The sequence below is a fragment of the Neospora caninum genome, chromosome VIII, assembly GCF_000208865.1.
Source record: "Neospora caninum Liverpool complete genome, chromosome VIII".
Lineage (NCBI taxonomy): Eukaryota > Apicomplexa > Conoidasida > Eucoccidiorida > Sarcocystidae > Neospora > Neospora caninum.
In genome coordinates, this window is record NC_018395.1 from 6,276,582 (window position 1) to 6,299,276 (window position 22,695).

The window sequence follows — 22,695 nt, forward strand, 5'->3', positions numbered from 1 at the left end:
TAGATAGATAGATAGATAGATAGATAGATAGATAGATAGACATTTAGGAAGATAGATAGATATAGATAGATAGATAGATAGATATAGATAGATAGATAGATAGCTATAGATAGATAGATAGATAGATAGATAGATAGATAGATAGATAGCTATAGATAGATAGATAGATAGATAGATAGATAGATAGATAGATAGATAGATAGATAGATAGATGCTATAGATAGATAGATAGATAGATAGATAGATAGATAGATAGATAGATAGATAGATAGATAGATAGATAGATAGATACTGAAAGAGGCAGATGTCTCTCTGCACCCATCAGTATGTAGATATATCAAATCGTGTTGCGGGTTTTTTCTGCCACGGGGTTCTACGCTGTCTAGTGTCTTTCGCGCGTTCCTTGTCTGTTCTTCCTTCCGCTCTGTGGTGCGCTGTCCATCCCGTTTCCTTGCGCATTTTGTTCTGCTGCGTCCGCTTTTTGGTGCTCGATCGGTGGCCGGATGCTGGATCCCTGTCTCCACATACGCCTGACAGGCTGCCTTCTCCGTGTCGCCTGTTCCTTTTCTCTTCGCAATTCTTGTTGTCTGCTCCCTCTTCCGCCTCAAGGCATGGGGCCTGGACCTTCGCTGTCCCTGTGTCGCAGCCGCACGCCCTTCCTCGTTCTTTTTGCCGCGCCGTCTTGCGTCTCGCGTTTTGCATGCATCTCTTTCCTCGTTTTTCCCGTTGCCTGCCTCGCAGGATTGTGTACTCATGCCGATCGGGAAGCCGGTATCATCGGCAAGTCCTCCAGCCCCTCTCGCTTCGCGTGCAGAACGGTCTGCAGCTTCGTCCAAACGGCGTGAATATTTTCCCTCTGGTGTTCTTCTCTCACTTGTCCGTCCTGAAGACCTACGCGGCCTTTCCCGCCCTCTTCGCGCCCGACGGCGCGTGCTTCTTCCCTCTTCTTCTCTCGCCCTCACCCCACTTTCCTCCCCACAGTCCTCGCGCCTCGCCCTTTGTCTCCGGACCGCCCTGCGGGCTCCCGGACCCCTCGCAGCCGACCCCTCTGCACTGCGCGCCCGCGTCTCCGCGCCCTTGGGGAGCGCACCTTGGCCAGGGCGATAAAGGCAGCCTCGAGACAGCTGACACGGTGCAATGGGGCGTTTCCGCGCCTGCGCTGCCCGAGATCGGGCTGCGACGGCGGCGCCCCTCCCCGGGTCTGGGAGCGCCCTTGTCGCCTTTCGCTTTTGACGCCGCTTCAGATCGGCCCCTCACCCACCGCTTTGACCACAAAAGCTGCTTGGTGTGCCTCGACCTACAGAACTTCGCAAACGTGGCCTTTGAGTGTTTCACCGACCCGCAGAGTCGCCCATTGGGCGTGCAGCGGAGGGACGTCTCTGTCTGTTGCGTCTCGCCGAACGAGTCGCAGTGCCGGTAGGAACGCGACTCTCGAAGACGGGAAGATGACACAACCCGCCGCACGGAGAGATGGGCGTTTTCCAGCCTCAAGGCGGTTTTGTGCCGTCACATATCGATAGCGAACGGTTTTTGGTGTCGCTTCCTATCGCCGCCTCCAGAGGAAGGACCACCTGAGAGGCGAAGGGGGGCAAGGCCCTGTCAGAGGCGCTGCGGGCGGTCCGGGCGACAATAGACCCTCGCCTGGAACATCCTCATTGTGTTGGGGAAAGTGCCACGTTTGCTTCTCGTTTTGACTGCGAATCCCTCCGTTGTCGTGCAGACACACAGGCATACCTATATCTAGATGGAGATATCCATGTGCGTGAGTGTTTATGCACATCCAGTTGTGCATGTGTTTGTGTGTGTTTGTCTTTCCTTTTTCCGATGCGTAGATGGGCACTGTGGGTGCGGCGGCCGCGTTTGACGCAGGCGACGGTTCAGGAGGCCGCGAAGGTGCTTGAGGAACTCGACAAAGAGCTAAACATCCACTGGCGATGCTTCCCCTCGCAGGAGGGGACACTGCAGCTGTTGCCCCTCCTGCGACGCGCGGCGGCGATACCCGGCAGCCGCACGAGCGTCTCTCCCGACAGGCCTTCCGGCGGAGCTTTGGCCCCTCTGTCGCCGACGAAGAGACAGTCTTCTTTCCCTGGGCGGGCCGAGTCAACTGAGAAGAAGGGCCGAGAGGGAAGAGGCGGGCGGGAGCTCGGCGGCAGTTCGGGCAAAGACGCTGCCGATGGCGGGGCGTTGAGCGGTCGCGACAGAGACGGACGAGGAAGACGCAGTCCGGACGAAGACGGACAGGATGGAGAGGGAAAAGAAGACGATGGCCAACTTGTACGCCCTGTGCAACTGCCCCACTTCAACGCCCCGGAGGTAAGGCTGCGAATGCGAGAAACGGCCATTGTGTGGCCGCTCTCCTCTTTGTTCTCCGTCACTCCGTTCCGTTTCCTTACCTCTGGTTTCTCCTCTGCTCTTCCCGCCGGGTCCTCCCTTCTCCCTCTCTGCCATTCTGGGCTTCTCCGTCTCTTTGGTGCGAGCTTCGTTTTCACCTGTTGTGTGGAGATTGAGACGTTTGGACGTCGGTCGTGATTCACTCCGCCCTCGTGTCTCTGCAGCTCCTCATTCGGCCGCGGATTGTCGGCTGTTCTGAAGCCTCCGCGCCTCAGCGGACGTTCTCTGTGGGGCGCCGCCCCCCGAGGGCTGCGCAGGCTCAGGGGCCAGCCGCCCCCGGGCAACGCGCACGCACGAGCGTCGACTCCGGAAGCGCCTCCTCAGGCCGCACGAGCGTCGACGAAGCCTTCTCCTCTCTACAGGCCAGCTTCCTGTGTCAGCCCGTCAATGAGGGCCCGCTGTTTGGGCTCCAGGCCCCGTCCGCGACCGCGGTCGGAAGCGGGCCCGACGCGCAAGAGGGGCGCTGGGAAGGCGAAGGCCTCCAGGCGGACGAGCGAGTCGAGAGGGAGAGAGAAAGCGGAGCCGCAGGCCCGTACCCTGCGGAAGGGCGGATGTGCACTCTCCTCCGGCCTTCCGCGCCCCGACCAATTCGCCTGGGCCCCGACTGCTATAAAGTACGCGACATGAAAGAGAACAGGAGAAACCACGGAAAGAGAAAAGAGCAGAATTCGTATTGGTTCCGAGAAGTGGGCACGAACCGCGAGGACTCTTGCCTCAACGCCTCAGCAGCACCCCACAGGCTTCACGTGTAGGCATGTTCCCAGGTATCTATAGTGGTACAGACCACACATAATGTGTGCGCATCCATATATCTATATCTATATCTATATATATATATATATATATACATATATATATATATATATATCTGCATGTATGTATGTGCCTGTGTGTTTTTTCGTTTAGCTTTTCTGTGTTACCGTGTGGATTGCGTGAGAAGTGTCTCGTGCAAATATCGCATCGACTGCGCAGTGTCTTTCTCCTGTGACTGTCGTTTTGAGGGCCAGAAGAGCCCGAGGAGACTGCGTGGTTTCAGGGTGGCGGGCCCTCTGCTTGCGCTTTCTCGCGGCTGTCACCCGCCTCCGTGCGTCTCCTGTCGCTTCGTCTGGTTGTTTCCCGAGCAGATTCCCCTCCATGAGCCGGTGACACTGCAAGTGTTCGTGGAGAACAGACACGCGAGGGCACTGTCCAACTGCGTGGTTTTGGTCATCCCCTTCGTGCAAGGCAGCAGGCGCATCCCCGACGGGTTGCTGTGGTCGGGCTGTCTCAGCCGGGAGGTGCTGGAGCCGCTGCCGACAGCGCGCGCTCAGCGTTTGCATCTCCGTCGCCTGTTTCTTGCTCAGAAAGAGCAGTGGGAGGCGAGCAGAAAGCCTTGGAGCGCGGCATCGGGCGTTCCGGCGGCGAGACGAGGCAGCGCGTCGTCTGAGTTCAACTCCGCGAGACGCCCAGACGTAGACTCGGGAACGCGAGAAACGCCTGGCGAGGAAAAAAGGGACAGGCGCGACGGCTCCGGCGAAACGGCCGAGAAGGCGACAGGTGCGGGGGGGGAAGCTGCTGTGGGCTCCGACGGCGCGTTAGGGCGAGGTTTTTCAACAGACGAGGAAGCAAGAGGAGAGCCGGAGTCGAAGAAGTCTGCCGGGAGGGCCGAGACGCAGAAGGGAGACGGACAGGCAGACACAGAAGAGAGGCAAGAGGCAGGTGGAGACACTGGAGGCGCGGGCGATGCGAGAGGGGGGGGCGGAGCGCCGGCACGGTGCACGGGGGATCTCTCCGTGCACCAGGAAGGCACTGAGGAGAGCGACGTTCCTGAAGACTTCTTTGCCCTCGAAGGTCTCCACAGACTGGAGAGACGCGGCGCAGTTCTCGCACATCGCGTGACGCTCATGGCGTGCGTCCCTGGATTGTTCAACGTTGCAGTCGCCGTCCTGGTCAAACCGGACAACGTGATTTGGTGGCACTACCAGCCGCTCAGACTCATCGCGTGACGGCGCTGCCTGCTTGGGCCCGGAGCCAGGCGGGAGACAGGTGGTGGGGAGCGAGAGGCCGCGGAAAGGACAGGAGGGCGAAGAGAGCGAAGTCGGCGCTTACCGAGACACACGACCTTTTGGGCTGAGGACGAGAGAACGCACACAGGCCGCGCAGAGAGAACACGAGAGCCGTGGAGAGACAAGAGGGTTCGAGAGCCTTTGCCTTTCTCGCGCATGCAGCGCACGACCGGAAAAATATCAGCGCCTCGTGAAGCTGAATACCGGAACTTTGTTGAGGGCCGGGAGAACGGAGATCGAAACAGAGAGCGAATCCGACGAACCTTCAGCCTCTGCGAAGTCCCACGACCCTCTCCACAGTTCCTGTTACCGGAATGTCGACCGTTTTGCGTTTCCTCTTTGACTGACGAAGACACCAGGCATCTTCGCGTTCATCTTTAGGTGTTACTCTCTTGTACAAGATCAAGGTGACGCTGTAGACATATATATATATATATATATATATATATGCTTACGTCACAAAGGTTTGGAGGGACACTAGAGGGAGAGATCCTCTTTTGCTGTTCGTCCGTTATGTGTGTTCGCTAGGTTCGTTTTTTGTTTTCCGCCCCGAGGTTCCTTTACTGGTCCGTTTGTGGAGGAGCGCTGTTAGCCGTTGGGAGATCCTGCCGAACGCCCACAGTACCCTACGTGACCTACGTGAGATGTATGAGTGAAATTTCGGTTTCTTCGCTGCCTGCTTTTTGCGTGAGGATCCCCTCCGCACGGCCTACGACGAAGTCATGCTACCACACGTCGAGGCGAGGCATGCAAAAAGGAGTTTTCGAAAAAGAGGAAACATCCCAGCGAAGTCGAGCGACGAGAGGCAAGCGGAGACAGGCGCTGTGGAGCCGTTCTCCTAATTCGAAGTTTCTTCCCTAGCGTGAAGAACTGCACACATCCAAACACAGTTCCATGCGAGCGCCACCGTCTGGATTAAAAGAAGTGTATCTACCTTACGTAGCGGAAGACGACCGTAAGGAATCTCGCACGCACAGCTCCAGGTTTCATTCGACAAACGCGGGTATATCGGTACCGGCGTGAGGCCGACATTGGCCATGAGACTGTGTACACTGATCAGCCGAGTTTTTCTCAGTGTAACCTCTCCGTCGATGGCGGAGTGTTGACCGGGATTGTGGTCTCCTGGTTCAGATTTTGAATGCCTTTGGTTTTACCGGATCCAAGTTGAAGTGTGGGGGAAGCGGGGCAAGGCAGCCCGGTGCGGCATTGAGTTCTCAAGTGCTAGACAGCCATCAGAATCAAACCTGGCATTCGACAGCGCAGACGAAAAACCTGGGACAATTTTCCGTTTCTACCACGATTCCGAGAGAGACGGGGAGAAACCCCTGCCATCTGTACTGAATGTAACCAAATGCTTTTTTGGGACATGCTAGACTTCTTCGATCTAAAGAGTGTCAGTGGAGAAGGGAACGCACATCCTTTTAGCGCAAGAGTCACGCCGTCTCTATTTTAGTTTCAAGTCCTGGCCAAAACAGCGCAAAACCGCTACTGCTTTGAGGGCTTAGTCATCAGGAAGTGTTTCGTCAGCCTAGAAGACGCCACCGGCATAACGGCGAAAACCACGGGTCCCCTATTGCTCGTTTCTGCGCGAGAAAACTGCGTTTTCTATCTTTGGTTCCGTCAGAGAGCTGATCATGCTACTAGGAGACTCAGAGAAACGATGAGACCTGACAGCCGCCTGCGTGTTCACAGATCTCAAGTAGCCAGTGGGCGTTTCGACGTAACGAGATCCGCGTATCTGCCTGTGCTCACGCCAGTCTGAAAAACCGGAAATCTGGGGGCACGAGTCTCCACGAAACTCGAAGGCAGTGGTTTCTCTAGTCCCTTGAGAGCCACGTGTTCAGGAAACGATGGTGATACTCTTTACATGGCAAGGTATGAGAGGGGCGGCGTGTGTGTCGCACGGCGGGCGGAGAGAACCCGAAGCTGCTACCCGACTAAACAAGACACCGGAGTCTGTCTCAGACAGAGCCTTCGCTTCGATCTGTGTCGACTGAAAAGACAAAGGCGTGGGGGGAAAGCCCGCAGCCTGGAACACGAAGAACCAGAGAAGAGCGCGAGAGGCAGTTCGTGCGCAAGATAGCGGGTGTAGCCTTGCGCTGGTCTTGCTGCCGTGTGCCTGGACAACGGAGTAGAACGGAGAAAAGAAGAGAGTCCTCCCGGCATGGTTAATTGGGTTTCTGGCGACCAAAACGTGGACAAAAGCGGCAAAGCAAAAGCATCTGAAGTCGATCAGGGGAAAAAGTCTTTCCAAACCTCGTGCGCTCTTTTTCGTCCCGCTGATCTCGGATGTCGTTTTGTCTCGTACCTGCATGCACTCGCGCGAGGAAGTTTTCAAGCTTTCCACTGGCCAGCATTTGTGTCCCGAAGTCTTCCAAAATGTGTCCACTTCCAACCTTTTCCAGGTCTTTCGTGGCGCTTTTCCTGTTGTTCTGTCTAGGGGCTTGAAGGGAGGAAACATCTCCAAGGTGACCGCAGAAGATCGCGCCGGCGAGAACCTCCTTCCGGCGCGCATGTAGTAGCTGCCGCGCGGCACTGCGTTGTCTGACGGTTTTCCCACGGCAGAGAAGAAATGGCGTTTTGTGAGAACGTCTCTGAAAGGACGAAGATGCAGCTGAAGCGCGGAGGGAAGCGGGAAAGATGGGAAACGGCAAGGACCGACACCGACTCTCCGAAGACCCGGCGATGAGGGTACTTATCCCGTAAACCCCCTCGAACAGGGTATCCTGTCTTTCCCTCTCTTTTTGAAGAAACAGCAAACGCAAGCACAGGTCGAGTCTTCCCCTGTCCACCTCCCGATGGGCATGGGCAGCCACAGTGACGCCCCCCGCTCTGGGTGCTATCATGCCATCATGCGGCGGTCCGCGCGACTCGTCCTGGGCCCCTGCAGCCGGCCGGCGAAACGCTCGGCTTTGCGCGCGCGATCGCCGGGAAGAAGCCGTTCGGCCTTTCTTCGTCGCCGTCCCCGTCGCGAATGCGATGGGGACAGCTGGATGTACACTCCAGCTGTCCCCCTCGGAACCCCTTTCGATGCAACCGTGCCAGGATTATGCAGGCCTGCAGTGCATCTTTCAGACACATGTTTAAGGCATCGACAATGCCTCGTGCCAGTTTTCCCTTGTAAGCGAATCCGGAAAGGCAGACTCCACCCGCGGTCCTGCGCTGGAATTCGCCTCGCGCGTATACTGACCTGGCCCCCCGGGAGATCCTCCCCGCTGCACAGTCTTTGTTCCTTGAGGTTCCTTCCTCTTCCACAACATGCTGGAAAGGCCGCTCTGCAGACAGGGCACGTTTCTGCGCTCCAGGCGTCCGCGCTCAACTGCGATTCTCCACGGTGTACGTACAGCTCTCTGGCTGCCGGAGGCATGCACAATCGGCGAGGAACTCCCTTTCTTTTTCGTTCGAGGACTTTTTCCACCTACCACGCTTCAAGTAGATGTAGAGAGGAGGGCGAAGAGCTTTGCAGCGAAATACCACACTCTTCTTCGCCTTCCTGCGCACAAACTCGATGGCGCCTGCGAACTCCGGGACAACAGAGAGAAACTTGCATCTCGGGAGAAACGGTAGTTGGTGAGGCCGTGCGAAAAGGTCGGCTGTTTGAGAGAATTCGGGAAAACGGATCTACGCATGCATGCGCCTCGCATCTTCACGGAGCGCCTTGGTCAGCAGCAAGTCTCCACCCTCTTGTTCCCGAATCGTTGCCTTGCTCGGCCGCTTCCCCGGCCGCAGGCCTCCACTCTTGTCCGTCGCTGCTTGCTGCCTCGAGTACGGCGCAGGATGCACCCTTTCGCTCGTGCTCTACACCGTCGAATTCTTCCTCACTGGCGAAGATTCCTCCTTATCTCGTCTCGTCTCCCTGCGCGTCTTCTGCCTCGTCCCCATTTCCTCCTGTGTCTGCCTCTGTTGTTCCACTCGCTGCTTTTCCTTCGCGTCTCCATCGCAGTTCCTTCGCTTTCCTTTTTCTCGCTTCGTCGTCCCGCTCTTTCCTGTCTCTGTCTTCTTCCTCGTCTTCTGAGACTCCCTTAGCTTCACACGCCGCCCTAGAGAAGGACGTCTCCGACCGCCTAGCCGTTCTCGAGAGCGCCGGCGACCGCACGCTGGCGGGGGCCTTGGCGATGCGGCTTCTGCGGTCTCCACTGGACGCCATCCAGGCTTTCATGAGCGAGGAAGTGCACCAGTTTCTCAAGGCCAGTTCGCTTCCTTTCTCTCCCGCGTGTCCAGAGACTGACAGCGTCGCCGGGTCTTTGAATCATTGCGGCCAGGATGCCGTCGACGCTCACCGGCGATTCCAGGCGGCGTGCTGGGCGGTGGCGGCTGTTCTCTCTGCGAGGCCCGACGGACGAAGGGCGCAGCTTCGAAACTCGCAGTCGTTCTTCTGGATCCACTTTGTCGCCCATATGACAGGCGGAATCCTGTCTCTCTCGCGGATTCTTCTCTTCACGGCTGCGCAAGGCCGCGGACAGATCCTTCGCTGTGAGCCTGGTCCTCCCCCGTCCATCGACGCGCAAACCCTGAAGGAAGAAACGGTTCAGAGACCGCATCTTTGGAAAGGCCGCTGGTCTCGCGATAGCCAGGGGGAAAGCGAGGACACACCGTCGGGCTCTCACGGCCCCGGGAGATCTGGCCCGGACGAAAAGACGGAGAACGCGCGCAAGCTATGGCGGCCCGAAAACGGCAGTCCGCATTCGAGCTCCACTGTGTGGGATGTGCAGGACAAAGCCGAACAGGACCTTGAAGTCGACCGGATATGGGAGGAGGTCTGTTACCGCTTGGCGGTTCTTGGGCGTTTGTTGGGTCTGTATCGCGGCCAAAGTTCCGGCGTCTCCTCCTCGCGCGCCGACGCGTCTCCGCGTGTTTCGTCTCCGTCGCTGCGCGTTTCAGGCAGTCGAAATGCTCGGGCGTCGCCACACGCCGACGCTGCAGTCTCTCCCCCTCTCTTTCCTGACGCCTCCTTATTCCGGGAGGCCCTGAGGAGAGAACATTTGGTGGCAGAGAAGCGAGCGGTGCTGTCACGACTCTTGAGCGAAGTCGACTGTCTGTACACTGAGCACCTGCCGCTCTTTGCGAGCCGCGTGAATCCTCTCTTCCGTCAAATCTGCGATACCCTCCGTTTCCTCAACGCCGAACAGAGTGGCGGAACCGAGCGCGAGTTTGCATCCCCAGACGTGAAAGTGTTGGACTCTCAGCTGATGACGCCGACCTCGCCTTCTCCCGACTGTTTTGGATCGACGCGACAGTTCGCAGACAGCCTTCCCGAGGAGCTGCGACTGCAGACTTCAGGACACCGGGCTGTGGAGGCGCTGGAAGTCGTCCGGCTTCTCTCCTTCCTCGTGCGGTGTCTCCGGTCACTCCCCCGGCACGATGCAAGCGCCCTGGAGGCCCAAGCGACGGGACGGAAAGAGGCGCAGCTTCCGTCGAGCGTCGATGAGAGCCACACGGCGCTCTTCCGCGCCCCACGCCTCATCCGTCTTCTTCGGAGACACATTGCATGCATCGCGCGCCTCGCCCTCGTCGGGTGCCTACCCCCCGCCTCGCCGCCGGCGGCCGCCTGCCTCGCGCTGCTCGACGGCAGGCGCCAGGGCGAGAGGCCCCAGAGGCTCGCGCATGCAAAAGAGTCGGCGACGGCGACCTCTGCGAGGAGCGCCACGTCGAGGCAGGCCTCTCGCGAGGTTTTGGAAACGCACCGGGAGAGTCTTCAGAGAGAAGAGTTATCGACGGGCGAATGGGATTCAAACGGACTTGGAGAGGAGGCGCATGCAGGCCAAGGGTCGCAGGAGCAGGGAGCGGCTGCGGGCCGCACTGGGGCTGCACAACGCTGGCCAGCGCCTTTCAGTTCTGCCTCGCAGACGAAGGACCGCTTGCTGGAGCATGCGGCGCGGTGTGGGGAAGAAGCACAGACGCGGCGAGCGGAGACGCGGCGAGCGGAGATGCAGGGGGGAGCGCCCTCTGGATCTGCATGCGACGGGGAGAACGGGAGAGAGGAGCCGGTTCCTCTCTCCATTCGAAAGGCCCGAGGCCGTAGGCGTTTCGCGTGCATCACTCTCCAGGACGCAACGAACAATTTAAGCAGTGCCTTGGACATCTGCAAGCACGATGCACCTGCTTGCTTCGTTCACTGCCAGAAACTCCTCTGGTGTCTCGAGCGGCTGTCGAGTCTCGAGACAGCGACCGCGGAAGCGAGCGCTGGACGTGGACTGGGCACCGACATCCCGTCTGACGTCCTTCACGTGATCGCGGAGCTTCTTGACTGCAAAATGGACAAGCTGCACGACCGCGAAAAGCGGCAGTGGCCGCGTTCCGCTCGTGCAAACCGAGACGTGGACGAGGCCCGGACGGATCCCGAGGCGTTGCCTGTCGGCACTGGCGCCGTGGAGACGCGTGCACGCGACGCGAGGGATCCCTGCCCCCTGGAGAGCCGCGTCGAGGCTCTGGGAAGAAGGCGGCGGCGGAGCCGGACTGCTGCGCCCGGGTACCAGACGAGAGGCGTGGAGGCAGCGACAGGCGACAGTCCGACGGCGGCGCCGCAGACACTGAGCGTGGGGCGAGAACGACTCTGTGAGCCCAAAGACACTGTGTCAAACAAGGAGACCCCTTGGGCCGCTGCTCAAGTCGCGTGCCCGGCGCGCGAGTCTGTCGAGGCTCCGGACGCGGTCACGGACGCTCTCGGAAACAGCGACGCATCCCTTGATCTCGAGGACCTAGAAGAAGAAGAGGAACCGTTCTTGCTTCTGCACAACATGCTCGAGCGTCAGAATCCGTACGCGTTTCCTCACCTTCTCTCCCGGTCGAGTGACGTTGGGGACGAACTCGGGTCGTTCACCGCTGTGGCGCTGGAAGAGAGGGAAAAGCAACACCAGTTCGCGCACGAAACGGTGCTTCCGTTTCACGCGCGTCTGGCATGGCCGCGAAACTCCGAGCCTCTCGACGGTCGCTGCCGCGCGACGGACGAGGGAACGCCAAGAAGCGTGGCGGAGGGGAGTGTCTGGGCAACGGCGCCCTTCGCGTTCCTTGCGGGAAAACGCGCGCGGTACCGCGAGCTGGAGAAGGACCAGCAACGCGTGGCTCAACGCCTGGCAGGGGGGAGGGCCGGGCCGAGCCAGCCGTCTTCGGGGGCTGACGGCCCGTGGCTGGGAGGCGCGGACAGCCACGAATGGTGGGTTGTGGGCGGAGATGTTCAGCCTGTTCCTCTCTGCGCCGCGGCCGTGTCGCCGGCAGGCTCCACAGGAGACCGCATGGCAGGCGAGGGCCAGAGTGCAGGAGGCGAGCGCGGAAGGACGCGGCTGGGTGAAGGACTCGAACTGGCCTCGCAGCCCCTTTCGCGGGCGCAACTGAATGGGGTACGGAAGGAAGGGAAGGACAGCGCGGCGAAGCAACCGAATGTCGACGTGTTCCGTGCAGCCAGATTGGCCGAGTTGGAGCAAGCAACGAAGGAAGCTCTGGGAGCTCTTGTGGTCTCCTGTTGTTTTCCGCAGGGGAAAAAGCTGTCTGCGAGGTCCTTCCAAACTGCGCTGTTGTCGGCGATTGGAGCCCAGAACGCAGAAAGCCTTCCCGACGCCCTCGTGGGACAGAAAGTACGGGGCGACGCTCTGTCGCTCATCTGGCCGCAGATTCGCCAGCTGGCTCGCTTGCTGAGGGCCTGGGAAGACTGCGGTCCTGTGTTCGTTCCTGCGGTCAGTGTCAGTACACCGTGTGGCGCCGTGGGGGACACTCGGCTGAGTGATTGTGGAGGCAGCAGCGAGGACCGGATGTGGGGCGACGCCCTGTGCAAGATTGAGGGACCGGGGAGAAATGGAACGGGGGACGCCGCTGCCCAGTGGCGCTTGCCAGGAGTCTGGGGGCGCGAGGGCCGTGCTCAGGCAGCTGTCGGAGGGACTGAGGACGAGCTCCACAGTGCCCGGCGGCCAACTGCGAAGCCTCCAGATATTTTGCCCCTGTTCACACGCCCACGAGGTGGACGTTTTCCGCTCTCCGTGTACAGTGTCGAGCGGCGCTACTGGGGAGCCGGAGACAGGAAAGACACCTCACACTGGTTGGTCTCGGAGGTTCTTGTTCTCCTTCGAAAGCTGCAGAGAGCCGCTTCAGAGCTGACTAGTGCTCTCGAACAGCACTCTGTTCGAACGGGGCATCTGTTGCCACAGGTGGTTGCCAGCAGGGAGGCGGAGAGTCTCCTCTTGACGGTCGTACAGGGCTTGACTTCTGCAGTGGGCGAGGCGCCGCCTCGCCCGCGCCTGGGCAGGCACAGCCTCGCTCAAGAGGCAAGTGCCAGCCGAGGCGAACTCCACAGTTTGGTTCAAAACGAGCTGTCTTTGGTCGCAGGCGAGACAACACCCGAGACACTCCAGCAAGGGCAAGGAGTGGACGCAAGAGGCCAGGTGCACTCACGCGCTATGCTCCTACATGCCACGACCGGCGCTGTGTACGGCTCCCTGTCTCGCGGCTGGCAATGGCTTATTCTGCAGCGATTAGGAAGACACCCCGTCATCCCCAGGAGCTCGGCGCTCGACATCGAAAGTAGACAACGATCCAAAGAAGGTAAGAACTCTAAGCACGCAGGGCGGTCAGATATACCGAATATACACCCGTAGACGTATGTATATATATATATATATACAGATGTTTACTGTTCGCCTAGCGTCTGCAGCCGGACAGGGATACTGTGTGGTGGCGTTGGCATGCACGGCAACAGGCGCAACCCTTGTCTTTGTTTTGGGATTGCAGATGGTGAGCCCTCTTGGAAGTTCGGCAAAACGCTTTGTACGTTTTCCGTTTCTCGGAAAGTCTGTGTGTCCGCCTTGGCAGTCGCTGGGTGGTGGTGACGTGCGTGGGTCGTTTGCCGTTGCAGCCAAGTCTAGACGTAGGAGCAACTGTTTGGCGTGCACAGGCTATCTCTGTCTCGTGGGCATGTTCTTATTGTACAGCAAAGGCAGGTCTTCTCAGCATTCAACATCTGAAAGGCCCGTCGCTTTCCTTCGTGTCTCCGCCAGTGTCTCCTCTGGCCCTTCTCGTGCCGCCTCGCCCCCGGCGCAGCGACAGCAAAGGCCCTCTGTCGGCGGCGCTTCTGCCAACCGCGTCTGGCGCACGCGTGCTTCTTGATCCTCACCCTGAACTCCTCCGCGAGCTAGGCCGGCGACCGAAACCGGCACAAGGCAGAATGGAAGGTTGGCTAGCTGAAAGAAGGAAGCAACGGGATAAAGACGAAGGACTGTGGCTCCGGCGTATTGATAAGCTCCACAGCCTTCTCACTATGACCCTCCGAGCCCCTCGAGGGGCCGGCGGTGTCAACAACGAAGGCATGCGTTAACAGTTGTCATGAGGTGCGCTCAGCCGTCGATGTGACGAACGGGGAAGGCAATTTTTGATCAAACAGGATGAGCACAAGTGGCGGTAAGACAAGGGAAACAGTGAGCCAGGGACCACAGTATGGCCGCGTATCTTCACCTTTTTGTGGCGGGTGACAATACCCGGCGCTGAAAAACGCAATACGACATTCGGTTTTAATGGACACCTATTCATGGCCCTCCATGCGCTGGGCCACGAGACGTGCCTCGAGCTTGCAGCCAGCAGCGTCGCAGTCCTTGATTTTGACTGGTGGCTATCACTTGCGAGCGTCCTGCTCAGGCGGGGGATACTTAGCGCGTTATCTAGGGTCTGCTGGCACGGAGTTAGCCGATACTTTTTAAGCTTAAACGTCAGTGGGCGAGTGGGATTCAATCGCGATGCTGAGTGCACAACGAGGACGGTAACCAGCAAGTCGTGCTATCCCTCACGAAACGACGATACAATTCACGTTACCGAGCGCGTGAGTTGAAAGAGTTGCGACACACAAAAATGGATCCAACACACTGTCTACAAACAAAAACTGTGGCGTAAAAATCAGTGAAGTGCTCGCACGGGGCAATTCCAGATAGGTTAGAAAACTCTCGCGTTTCCAGACAAGCCCTCCCATCTAGCTACGAAGACATCATGAACTGTGGCTTTCGCCGCCCCAGTGACATTATCTGGAGACCTGTCTTTTTCTTTTCGTCAAAGCTGACAGCTGGGGAATCAATTGAAGATACGAGCGGTAATCCTGCGGGTTTCTCCGTGTGCGCCGCGCATTCGCCTGCATCGCCATCTGGAATGTATCCCTCAGGGCACACGTAAATCGGCTTCTGCTGGTCGTTTACGACGCATTGTGTACCGTCGTATGTAAAAGTATCCGGGCATGTGATCTGCCCTGACCGACGGGTCTGCCACAAAGCCAGGACAGATAAGAGCCGGTGACAACTCAAAGCTGTCTGCAGATCGCTGTACAATGTTTGCAACAAACGAGTGTGAGACTGGAGCTGAAACATCACGAAGTGTCTCATCATACGAAAAAAACTATACCTATTGTAAGGCAAACTTAGGGTGTCTGCAAGCGACAGAAGAAACAATTTATTGTATAGACCTTACCTGTTTGATGCACTTGTCCTTATACGGTGTGTACCCAGTTGCGCAAGTCTGAAGAGGGGCCACCTTTTTTGCCATCACACACTTCTCTCCTCGAAGCTCGAAACCCGGCCCGCATGTCAGCTGAGGAGTCGTGTCTTCCTGAAGAAGGCAGTCTGCCCCGACAAGCGCGGCGCCCTCTGGACACGAGGCGACAGGTTGAAAAGCTTTTTCTTTGACGCATGCGCGGCTCCTCTGGTCGAAGCCATCTGGACACACAGCCTGGACTGCGCGGGTCTTCCGGTTCAGGCAGGTCTTCTCTTCCGTGAGGTCCCCTGGAACGGAAGACACCACCGTAGAAGAAGAGGCACGAAAAGTGATGGCAAGAAGGAAGGGCAAACGAAAACGCGAAGAGAAGCGAGAGATACAAAACCACGGCGAAACGGAGTGCTTTAGGCAGAGGGAGAAGTGGAATCGTCCTGCCGAGGACGTCAGACAGTAAGCTACCTAAGCTTCTTAGGAGTGGGTTCAAACAGGCAGTAATAGCTTCATTGCCCCCAAAGGAATCTTCGTTTCTGTGGCCCACCGGAGTCTTGTTTTTATCTGGGATGCAAATATCGTGGGACATTCCATATTAAATAACACAAGGCAGCCTCCCAGGGTGCGAGTCCGTGAAGACTTGTAGACAGCTCACAGCCAGGGTTCAGCAGCGGGAAATAAAGGCTTTTCTGACATACAGTTTCGAAATTTGCCGGATGCCCCAAAGCAACGGTGGAACGAATATACCTGGAGAGACTCCAGTCGCAATAGTCAGTCGCGCGGTCAACATCTCACCTTGGCTGCAGTAGTATTTCACCGGAGCCACAGTTGAGCTCAGGCACTTCATCAGCTTCTTGTCGAGCGAAGCGCCGGACGGGCAGACGGGAACAGCAGGTTTGTTCTCGACAATCAGGCAAGCATCATTCATGAGGCGCCCAGCGGGGCAGTTGTGCGTCGGATCTACAGTGAGTCTCTTCTCGCAGTTGCGCCCGTCAAAAAAGTTGTCGGTTCCTGGGCACTTCAGACGTGGCGGCTCCCTAAGAATCTTGACGCACATGTCTTCATCCGCCTGATAGGTGAAGCCGTCCCTGAGTGGCATTAGCAAGACACATTGCAGCTGATTTGGACAACGCGGCAATGGCAACCGCAGCGCGAGTGTATACTGAGGAAGAGAACTGGCGACTCGTTTGCCACGAACAAAGAACGCTTGCCATGTCTCCGTCTAGGTTGTCACTATTCACTATTAATGTACTATAGATGGCGCTCGCATGTAGCATGAGGTCTTCATCCGTCTAAGAGGGAGTGCCTATATCAAACAGCTTATTACGAGGCACCAAGAACCCTGTTGGACTGTTCGATGCGGGGTGTGGTGCACTCACCGGCAAGCACGCTGGGCTTCCTGAACTTCGCTGACTACGCACTGATTCCCCTCGATGCGGTAACCATCAGGGCACTCGGAGTTAGACGGTATCAAGCTTTCCTGGACGCAACTGTTCGCTGCCAAATCGTAATGGAAGCTGTCGCCACACTGCATCTCCACTGCCTCCACAATCTGAAGGACACAACATGAATTCGAGAGAGAGAAAATAGAAGTGACGCGAAGGTATGTGTTTGCTCCGAAGCCTCTACGCTGCCCGCGAGTGGGAAGTATCAATCTTAGGGGAAGCGTGCCCCCGCTTTATGAATGATTCGCTAGTGGTTATCGATCGTCTGCTTCGTTGGAATTTGGTGATCCAGCAATGCTTTGGTTTGTCCCTCCGCACAATATGGTGACGATACAAACTAAGGCATGGTTCCTCTAACCGAATATGACAGTGTTCGCAGTCGGAAACCCGGTTCAGCTTGAGACTGCTTGAGCGAGAACATCACACTGGCGTCACTTACTTCACTGACGCAAACGCTGTTTTCCAGACGATGACCCGGAGGGCATGAAGGGCGGGCAGGGGTCACATCATTACTGATGCAAATCGCGGGAGATTCCGGCACGTCGGCAGTCGAAGGCGCTGGGGATAGCGCCAGGTTGCCTATTCCTGTTGAATGGTTGTCTTGAGCCGCATAGCCTGAATGGTGCTGGGATGCGCGAAGAGCACCCGCAAAAGGTTTCTTCCTTTCAACATCAGGTTTTTCGAAGAACGAGGCACCGGCCTCATCGTCGTCCTCGCTCTTTCGCCCTCGGCCAAAAATACCGAGACTCCGCAGTCCGGGTGCTTCATTATCCAAACGCCCGAGCAGTGAACGCCACGGCTCAGTACCCTGGAAGGAGAGGCTGAACCCGGAAGGACACCGCTGCTCGGGCGCAACTACATCCTCCTGAATGCAGAGATCACCTTTGAAAACTGACGGAGGAGGACATCGAAACTGTGGAGTCATCACCGACACTCCAGTACACTTGTTGTTAACAAGTTTCTTGTCTGTTGGACACGCTTGAACGATAGCTGTTTCGACAGTCGTGGCACATAGCTTGAGAGAGCTGTCAAATGTGAATCCAGGTGGACAGGACGATTCGCTTTTGGCCTCTTCAAGGCAAGAACATGTGCCATTGGCGTCAAATTCGCAGTTGGCAGGACACGACAGTGTGAATGGCTGCTTTAGATGCTTCACACAGAGCGTGCCGGACTCGTCGAGAACGAAACCTACAAACGAACAAAAGAAGCGCACACAGCAGATATTCGCTGCTCTACGACAGAGTGACATGCACAATGTGTCTAGAAATGTTTGACGGTACGATAACGAGCATCTGGTTTTCACTAGTTTGTTCCCACCAATGCCTGAGAGCCGACTGTGCTGGTGGTTCTGAACTTTTGTCAAAGAAGAGCCTGAACCAGTATCGCATGCTAGAAGAAAACACGGAGGGCAGCCAGCTCGAGACTCCGTGAGTTAGCATGCTGAAAACATGCGCGGCAGACTCTCTATCGTCCGTGAACTCGGCTCTTTAAGTGGCATCAGCACGTCTACCCGCGACTTACCTTCTGTGCAGAACGCTGTCGCAACGACTCCTTGAGCTGCTGTGACAGGAGCTTGCGTGATCACCTTCCACGAGGCAAGAGCCAGGGGGATAAAGAGGCAACGCAAGAGTACGGGCATCTTGGTGTGTGGTAGCCGCCAGAGTTCGGAATTCTAGATATAGTGACGGATAGGAACAAGATAAAGTGCTATCGTGGCACACTGAGGTTAGTACTACAAACAGGTAGAAACATGTATGAATAGACCGACTAGTACGGACTATCCCACTGCAGAGAACCGCGGATAGAAGCCGAGCACGCCTTTCGAGCACAGTCGGCATGCTGAAAATCCACGCAGCGAGCAACGCCGTCTACAGCCTCTCGCAATACGTTTCGGGAGAATGGAGGGAGAACAAGGAATGCACCACTAAGCGGCGGCAGTGACACAAGTTTCTGCTTCTAGCTCATGTACGGCACGCTGTTTCACGTTGAAATATCTAGATGCTGTCAATCGAGGCATCGGGGTGTCACCAACAGGCATGCTGCAAGAATATAGTGACAACCTGCCGCATATTATTCCGTGGGATCTCCGCGAATACCAAACTCGAAGGCTCAAAAAACCCATTCTGCGTTTCTGAGCCACGGCTACTCGGTGTGAGGAGCTGTCACGTCATCGTGTGTCAAACCGTCGATCGCAGCACAAACGGTAGATATCCCGGACACTTCCGGGGGCCTCTTCAGCATGGCAGCCACGTGCGGTTAACCTGCCTAAAAAACTAGCATCCGGAACCTAATGCGAGATCAATCGAAGATCTCAAATACGCATTCTTTTCGTAGTCACGTTTCATCAATGTTTAATGAACAATAACCTTCAGCAGTATGACACTGCCCACGTTCGCATCTGCGCGAAGTATATCTTTCACATTATAGGGAAACTGCAGTAGAGACGATTGCCACGAGGACGGGCCTGAGTGCTCGGTGAAACAAAACACCATTACGACTTCCGTCATTACCGGGCACTTTAACAAGAAACGGGTTTCTAGACGCAGCAGTCCAAAATACAAAACCAGCGGTCCAAATTTTCAGTACTCTTGACAGTGATGTCTGGGTTCAACGATAAGGAAAGACGACTGAAACTGTCTCAGGCCTGTACACCCTTAGCGTCGATAATCCTTTTAAAGGCTAAGCCTTCTGCAACTACATCTCCGGCAAGGGACTGTTCGCCTATGCACTGGCATACAAGGTCGCTACGTTGATTGCGGTCGATGTCCTGCTCCCCTCGTTGATCGTAAAGAAGTCTGATAAGGAACAATTTCCCTCACTTAGTTCCATCGACACACAAGAAACATGAACGGCATGGACGTTCTGATCTCGCAATAATGGTCTGCTCATGTTCGCCCGCGTCCCATCACCCCCTTCTGGATACCGGTGACACGCACCACGGAGATTGCAGCCCGCAGCTGGGGCGCAGACGTTGACCTGAAGTACGCAACATGCGTATACTAATTATTCCGCGACTTCAGAGGTGCTCCGTTGCCTTAGCCAAGGCAAATGTTGCCGGAAACAATTGATGCATCTCTGGAGCATGTTAGCAGTTGCTCGCCTGATCGACTGTCTTGGCCTATTACGCGACATCCCTATCCTCGGAAGCTCCCATTCCGAGACACGGAAGAAATGAATCCGTGTGCGCAAACGGACGCTGATTCTTCGGCTACTCGAAGCTGTTCATGCCTCCTTGTCATTGAGGTGACCGGTTTCTGTCGAACTCATCCTGGGATCTGGCCTTGCACGCACACTGCTCCTGTGCTGGTATGTGCTTCATGACGGAGTCAATGTGCTTGCCGCATCCCGCCCTGATGCAAGATCAGTGAACAAACACTGGACACGTGATCGCAGACCGGATTCATTTCTGGACACAAGCCCAAGACGTGTGGAACTCCAGCAGTGTGCTACTACCCTACATCGTGATTTTTTTTATCTTCGAAACAGCGGCAAATTCGTCTGTGCCCCCAATTCAACCAAAAGGACAGGTCTGGCCTGCCTGTCCGGTCTTCGTCCACAATTTCTAGACACAAAGGGCATTTCACCGCTTGCCGCTTTCCCATAAAATGGGCATCGAGACATGGTAGGTCTGCACTAGTTGACTCCGATTCTGGAGACACGACAGGCAAGGAAAACTCCGTGCTGCCGATCGGAACAGCTACTTAACTTGAAAGGCAAGCTAAATAAACACTGCTAGTTATCAGTAAAACGTGTGACACACAGTGGAGTACCGGTATGGACGCATGAAAAAAAAGTAACAAGATGCAAGAGAACCGATTACGTCTGCACAAACATATTTGCTGATGTGCACACACACCGACGGCAATTGGCTGTTCACGGAGGTACAAAACTGAATATAAACATACACATGCACATACATTTGTGGCACCTTCACACCGCAGGCTAAAGGACTTAAAAGGCATGTCAGCAATATACAGAACGAGAAGCTGTACTACCTATACAATTCCTTCGAAAAAGCATGTCTAGCACCGCCACACCATTTGCTGTGGTTGTTGGCATGCACAGACGTGTTTGAACGCTGCCCCCAGATAGTCTGAATTTCCGAGCAAGCTTGAGCTTACCAAGTTCTTTTGCCACATTGTGGGCATTTAACTTCGTAGCACATTTTGCCGTGGAGATGGAGAAAAACTGGAAGAGCTTCCCAAACGAATGTGCAAAGCAATCGGTGCCGGCGGAAGTGGGACGGACAAACTGACACCGACACACTGGGACGAACCTTTTCTGACTCAGTTGGATTAACAAGTCGAGTTTTATCTTGATGGATGCAGCGAATTCGTAGGATACACAGCGAAGAAAATTTATAAAAAATGGAAACCGTCTTGAAGTCACGTCATCTCTTTATAGTCTCATGCCATGATGCAGATTGGCGCGCAACCCGCAGCGCTCAACCGCATGGCGCGACTTTCCGAGCTGGGTTCCATGTTGCTTGCGCTGGGGAGATTCCTCGGTCAGGGTGCCCCTGGAAGATAATAGCCGGGAAGTTAGCGTCTAAAATATATAACCGAGTATCAACCTAGATGAGCAGATGGACCTAATTAATCCTTGTACGGTTTGTACCTACTTGACTCCTCAGGTTAAGTTAGGGAGTCCCTTGTTTACAGCTTGTAGCCCGTTACATTCAGGCGCATACCGTTATATTCGATGATCTTATGTGTTCACATTGTTATAACTCATTATAGTACCTAGATACTGAATATGACTCCAGTAATGAGATACAGACAACCAGGTTCTTTATGATTGCTGTACACCACCACCCCACTGAACTGCTTAAGACGGCTAAAAGTGTTGGATTTCATTATACTACCGGTCTTCATGTTTGCTAAAACGCATCCAGGGTAAAGTTTGAACGTAATGCAGCTTAATCTTCCATGTTGTTATGTTACTCAGATAGGTTTCATTGTAATTGATATTTCACATGGTGAGAAAGACCAACCGCTTTCGAGGTTCAATTCAGAGCAACACGATCGCCGTGTTTCTGCTGGAGGCCTGGTTCACTGTTTACTACGTGTCTGTTGGCAGTCACCAAAGGACGATAGCATACCGGTATTGCTCGTAATGTCCATTCGTACGTTAGCTTCTATTTATGTCTTTAGTGCATGACTCTCATTTAGGATCTTCGGCGGGCTGTTTTTTGAGCTTCCAACGCAACAGGATTGTGGCAATCGCTGTAGGAAACGAAGAGCGGTTCCGAGAGGCAGAGAGGGACAGTTGACCATCCCCTGGTGTATCCTTTGCGCTGATAGCATACCCGTTTCTGCAATACATGGTGCTACAACACAGTGCTTCCAGGCTTCGTTCGGCACCAGAAAACTTCGTCCCCCAGCAGGCTCCGCTGACTTTCGTTGTGGAAAACATCAGAGCTTCCTGCCTTCGGCCTCTTCCGGCCTGCCGCTCTTGTCTGAGAGCTACCTGCAATCTGTGCGAGTGTCGTTGAGCTTGGGGTTCCAGTGAGGACCACAAGAAGAGCACACACACGTGTGAGGTGGACTTGCATGTGCGGCTAGGAACTACGGGGAGGAGTGAGGCAGGAGGTACAGCAATGAGGTCGAATCAAGGGAGTTTGCTCGCACTCAAAGTGCTCCGGGGGGACAGCCTGAATATAGCGTGGCCGCCGAGTGTCATCAGGCTCTTTCAGTTCCTTTATGCTACATCCAGTTGCTCAATGTAGTGGCGGTCTCTCACGAGCGTTTTCACTACAAAAAACGGACGGTTAGCCGTCGGCAGTTCTGCTTGACTTCGGATCAGATGCCGTTGCATCTCGTCGCGTTCACACAAACCTCACGTGCGCAGGAATCTGTACAGCTAGTCCATCGATGTCAATGATACCTCGCTGTTCGATTGCCCCTAGAAAACGCTCAGAGAGTTACGCCGGTAGTGGACTTTCTTCTTTCCTTCGAGATTCCCTCATGATCCGAATGAGATCACACTCCAGGTACTAAGAGTGCGCTGCCTGCTTAATAGAACCTTGATTTTTTTGAGACAATTCTGAGAAAGACTGGCTGGAGTGACCTCTTTTGCTGTAGCCCAAGACCACATAGTAAACTTACAAAGTGCCCTGTTCTTGCAATCGATGTAAGGGTGTGCACAGGCAAGAAGAGGAGCATACCATATGATTCTGAATGACCAGGTTTACAGTCTCTAAACAATAAACCCACACGCTGTTGTGATGCTACACCGATTGAACAAACCTATACCCAGGGGCGCGCAACTGACAGGGACATTCTCCACGTCGCCAAATAGTAGGAGCCATGGAGTTGCTTGGCGGTCATTGGCTCTCTTTTGATTGACCTTGGAGCAGTTTTGAC

The 22,695-nt window shown here is 55.7% G+C and overlaps 3 protein-coding genes across 3 annotated transcripts in view; 2 read left to right on the top strand and 1 right to left on the bottom strand.

The window, feature by feature from the left end:
* The window catches only part of NCLIV_037870 (conserved hypothetical protein), a gene marked incomplete at both ends in the record, with an annotated part of 14,261 nt that extends 9,885 nt beyond the window's left edge, over nucleotides 1–4,376 (top strand). Inside the window, 4 exons of the mRNA XM_003883988.1 lie at nucleotides 742–1,416; nucleotides 1,833–2,313; nucleotides 2,556–3,005; nucleotides 3,516–4,376. Of these exons, the coding sequence (XP_003884037.1) occupies nucleotides 742–1,416; nucleotides 1,833–2,313; nucleotides 2,556–3,005; nucleotides 3,516–4,376 (2,467 nt within the window). The remainder of the gene's footprint in view (nucleotides 1–741; nucleotides 1,417–1,832; nucleotides 2,314–2,555; nucleotides 3,006–3,515) is intronic.
* A 3,568-nt stretch (nucleotides 4,377–7,944) lies between these two features.
* Nucleotides 7,945–13,737, top strand: NCLIV_037890 (conserved hypothetical protein; the record flags this gene model as incomplete). The annotated part of the gene is made up of 3 exons (XM_003883989.1): nucleotides 7,945–8,006; nucleotides 8,380–12,968; nucleotides 13,355–13,737. 3 exons carry the CDS (start codon nucleotides 7,945–7,947, stop codon nucleotides 13,735–13,737), a joined length of 5,034 nt encoding a protein of 1,677 aa, XP_003884038.1.
* Nucleotides 13,738–14,386: 649 nt separating this feature from the next.
* On the bottom strand, nucleotides 14,387–17,969 carry NCLIV_037900 (putative oocyst wall protein; the record flags this gene model as incomplete). The annotated part of the gene is made up of 6 exons (XM_003883990.1): nucleotides 14,387–14,665; nucleotides 14,871–15,181; nucleotides 15,681–15,973; nucleotides 16,265–16,437; nucleotides 16,770–17,221; nucleotides 17,852–17,969. The coding sequence occupies 6 exons, from the start codon at nucleotides 17,967–17,969 to the stop codon at nucleotides 14,387–14,389; spliced, it is 1,626 nt and encodes a 541-aa protein (XP_003884039.1).
* Nucleotides 17,970–22,695: the final 4,726 nt, after the last annotated feature.